The sequence below is a fragment of the Bison bison genome, unplaced genomic scaffold (assembly GCF_000754665.1).
Source record: "Bison bison bison isolate TAMUID 2011002044 unplaced genomic scaffold, Bison_UMD1.0 scf7180017864471, whole genome shotgun sequence".
Taxonomy (NCBI): domain Eukaryota; kingdom Metazoa; phylum Chordata; class Mammalia; order Artiodactyla; family Bovidae; genus Bison; species Bison bison.
In genome coordinates this window covers 18,997,823-19,002,340 of record NW_011495032.1, presented here as the reverse complement: position 1 = coordinate 19,002,340, position 4,518 = coordinate 18,997,823, and the positions used below count along the sequence as shown (strand labels likewise).

At 38.9% G+C, this 4,518-nt stretch overlaps 1 protein-coding gene across 5 annotated transcripts in view; it reads left to right on the top strand.

Moving 5' to 3' along the window:
* HECW2 (HECT, C2 and WW domain containing E3 ubiquitin protein ligase 2) overlaps positions 1-4,518 on the top strand; it is a 435,976-nt gene that overhangs the window by 356,803 nt on the left and 74,655 nt on the right. For all 5 annotated transcript variants that reach the window (XM_010860869.1, XM_010860871.1, XM_010860870.1 and 2 more), the window contains one exon: positions 2,362-2,464. In XM_010860869.1, coding sequence (XP_010859171.1) covers positions 2,362-2,464 — 103 coding nt within the window. The remainder of the gene's footprint in view (positions 1-2,361; positions 2,465-4,518) is intronic.

Below are 4,518 nucleotides of genomic sequence, written 5' to 3'. Positions count from 1 at the left end.
AGAGTCTTCTCTAACACCACAGTTCAAAAGCATCAGTTCTTCCGCGCTCAGCTTTCTTTATAGTCCAACTCTCATATCCATACATGACTACTGGAAAAACCATAGCTTTGCCTAGAGGTACCTTTGTTGACAGAGTAGTGTCTGTGCTTTTTAATATACTGTCTAGGTTGGTCATAACCTTTCTTCCAAGAGGCAAGTGTTTTTTAATTTCATGGCTGCAATTACCATCTGCAGTGATTTTGGAGCCCAAGAAAATTTGGAGCCCAAGTGCAAGAATCCTCTTGCACTCCCACCAACAGTGCAAGAGGATTCCCTCTTCTCTATACCCTCTCCAGCATTTATTGTTTGCAGATTTTTTGATGATGGCCATTGTTTCCATTATTTCCCCATCTATTTGCCATGAAGTGATGGGACCAGATGCCATGATCTTAGTTTTCTGAATGTTGAGTTTTAAGCCAACATTTTCAGTCTCCCCTTTCACTTTCATCAAGAGGCTCTTTAGTTCCTCTTTGCTTTCTGCCATTAGGGTGGTGTCATCTGCATATCTGAGGTTATTGATATTTCTCCCAGTAATCTTGATTCCAGTTTGTGCTTCATCCAGCTTAGCATTTCTCATAATGTACTCTGCATATAAGTTAAATAAGCAGGGTGACAATATATAGCCTTGACGTACTCCTTTCCCAATTTGGAACCAGTCTGTTGTACCATGTCCAGTTCTAACTGTTGCTTCTTGACCTGCATACAGTATAGAGATTCCTTAAAAAACTAGGAATAAAACTACCACATGACCCAATAATCCCACTACTGACCATGTACCCTAAGGAAACTATAATTGAAAAAGACTCATGTACCCCACTGTTCATCACAACACTGTTTACAATAGCTAAGACATGGAAACAATTAGATGTTCATTGACAGATAAATGGATAAAGAAGTCGTGATACATATACACAGCAGAATATTATTCAGACATAAAAAGGAGCATGCTTGACTCAGTTCTAGTAAGGTGGATGAACCTAAAGCCTATACAGAGTGAAGTAAGTCAGAAAGAGAAAGACAGATATCGCATATTGACACATATATATGGAATCTAGAAAGACGGTACTGATGAACCTATCTGCAGGGCAGCAGTGGAGACGCAGGCACAGAGAAGAGACTTGTGGACCCGAGAGGGGAAGGAGAGGGTGGGATGAATTGAGAGAGTAGCTTTGAGACATGTACATTGCCATATGTAGAATTAGATGGCCAGCGGAAATTTACTATAGGATGCAGGGAGCTCAAATCTGGTGCTCTGTGATAACCCAGACGGTAGGATGGAGTGGGAGGTGGGAGGGAGGCTCAGGAGGAGGGGACATATGTACACCTGTGGTTGATTCATGTTGATATATGGCAGAAGCTAACACAATATTGTAAAGCAGTCATCCTCCAATTAAAAATAAACAAATTAACTAAAATTTAAAAATATAAAAATAAAACAAAAACTTATTAAAAAATAAATGTACAAATTTATAAATCCAGGAAGTTATTTTGCCTCTTGTTCTCTTAACTCTCTCATATGATTGTTCTACTGTTGTCATGAAATATTTCTGTAACGTGGGGGGAAAATGCTAAAACAGAAGCTAAAGCAGTGTTAGAGTTTTCTGGTAAGACTATTAATGGACATTTTTGTTTATCTACTTATATATATGAGTTTCTAAGTCTATAGTAGGTAAAAAAACTAATTTGGGTTGGGGCAACCCTATTTAGCTCCTCCACACCTGCTATGATTAGCTTGCTGGTGTGGGAGGTTCAAACCAAAAAGAGCTGTTGCTCTGGGTGCACTAATAAGCATGTACAATTGCTTCTGAGGAGATAATACTCAACTCGGAAACCCTCACAAAGACTGCTGCTCTTCAGCTCCTCCTCTGCTGAGGCAAGGGATTCCCTGACTTGCTTGGCCAAAAGAAGGCATATCCTGGCACTGCCCCAGTGAATTCTGTTGCACCCAAGTGTTCTCTCTGATGTATTGTTGCAGGTCTGTGTTCAGACCTGCAACAGGTAGGTCAGGTAGAAGTTAATTCAGAGGAACATGTATTCAGCATCTACATCCCCATAGGCATATTGAGCTCCTTCTCTATGCTTGGTCAGTAGTCACAGCTCTGGCCCCTCTCAGGGACATGGATACCCCAACCACTCCCCTCAGTTCAACAACTGAAGCAGAGCTTTTGAGAGTCCTATGTCCGCTCTTCAAGCTAGCCTCTGTTCTGATCAGTTGGTACTTAGCAATGCTTGTTGTCGGTATTCTGAACAACTTGGCTTAGGATACCGTTGTAAAGTACTCTGGGATTTAGTGTAGAATGTAAACACTGCTTGTGTTTGCAGGTAGGAGAAGATTCTCGACATGCAGGACCACCAGTTCTTCCCAGGCCGTCGAGTACGTTCAATACAGTCAGCAGGCCGCAGTACCAGGACATGGTTCCAGTGGGTATGTCACCTCTTCCTCAAAGTCTTCATGTTTGCTTTCATGTCAGTGTGCACCACGCATTCTCTGCTGATGCTTCCCTGTTGTCAGCCTCTCTGACAGCAGAGGAACAGTTGCATTATCCTTAAAAAACTGATTTGAGTATCAAACACTTATGTCTTGTAAAATCCTGTAGGCTGAGAATTTTTATACTACTCTGCCTTTTCTGTGTGAAGTCTTTATGCTAGATTCTTGAAGTTAAGGAAAAATAGGTTGTTAAAGCAACTGGGTTGTGTGGCCATTTTAAATTAGGCATTTGGACAAACATATTTGTTTAATATATATCCAATACTTGAGACAGAGTTTAAATGGTGTGTGAGCCTGTAGTAGTCATGAGGGCACATTCTTAAGGGGTTTTGTGGCAAATTCAAGATAGCAAAAGTGCCAAAATTGTAAAATAAATATAAATGAATACAGGCCAGTAGGCCTAAAGAACAGTTTGAGTTGTTAGTAAAATGGTGAGATTGAAGTAGATCAGTTTTCAAACCTGGAGCCCCTAAGGTAGATGGAATGGATAGGCTGGCAAGTGGGCTGTTCCATCTTCAATTTGAGCAGCTCTTCATTTGTCTGGTTTTATCTTAAATGTTTAATTTTTTAAAGAAAGATTTACCGTGAAATATAATGCAGTGCACACGTCCGAAAGAAGTTTGAGAACCACTGATATAAGAAGAAATTCTGAGTAGAAATCAAATAGTCTATATTTTATTGTATAATTACTAATTTGATGCTAAATACTACACATAGAATTTTTAAGTACTATAAAATTGTAGTTTAAAAATTATCTAGTCTCTGATCTTAGATGAAATGTAAAAAATCTAGTGATAAGATTTCAACTATAAAAGTATGTTTATTATTTATATGTGGTGAAAAGTGCAGTTAGGACACATTGAGTTCAATAATGAGATTCCATTTTAGCAGGTAGTATTTTTTAAAATTTCATTCGCATTTAAGATAAGCATGATGTAGTTAAAATTTGAAGTGGCAGATGACTAGAGAATTATGTTTCTTTTGACTGATATTTTTAAGTAAGGCATGTTTCTTGATCATATTTATGAACACGGGAGTATTAACTGAACTAGAAATCTCTGGTGTTTGAGGATTCAGATACTCAGTTCTGTGATTTAAATGTATCTATATTTCAGATTAGAAATAGAAATGTAATGAAGATGAATTATCTTAAGTAAGCAAGTTAGTTTTCTTGATAAAAGAATATTAGCAGAGCCTTTAATAAATTTTAATTACATTTAAAATTTCTATAGACATTAGCCAACCTTAACTATGATATAGATTTTCCTTTTAAAATATTATGTACATAATTGATGATGCTGGTTCTATTGTAGCTGTTGGTGTAGTTGATTTGGTAAAGAGCTACCCTGTGACTTAGTGGCATTTATTTCCACCCAGAATTTGGGAATGGCTTGCCTCTGCATTTCAGTAGTTGCTGTTGGCAACTCTTGCTCTGCCTCTTTACCCCTGTGGGTGGCTGACATTTAATCAGAAGATGGTTTTCCGTTTCTAGCAGTTGTTTATGAGATTGATAAGTCTCAGTGTCTAGAATCAGTATGAGTATCAGTATCTAGAATCTTGTTGATGATCTCATCTTGCAATTTGATAATAAATATGGCTCATCAAATGAGTTTAATGAGTGCATAAATCAATCACACCTAACATGTCCAATACTCATACAGCAGGACAGACACAAATTGGAATTTAGTTATCTATAGTGGTTCTAAGGGCTTCCCTGGTATCTCAGATGGTAAAGAATCTGCCTGCAATGCAGGAGGCCCTGGTTTGATTCCTGGGTTGGGATGATCCCCTGGAGAAGGGATAGGCTTACCCACTCCAGTATTCTTGGGCTTCCCTGGTGGCTGAGAGAGTAAAAAATCTGCCTGCAATGCGGGAGACCTGGGTTTGATCCCTAGGTTAGAAAGATCCCCTGGAGGAGGGCATGGCAACCTACTCCAGTATTCTTGTCTGGAGAATCCCCATGGACAGAGTAGCCTGGTGAGCTACAGTCC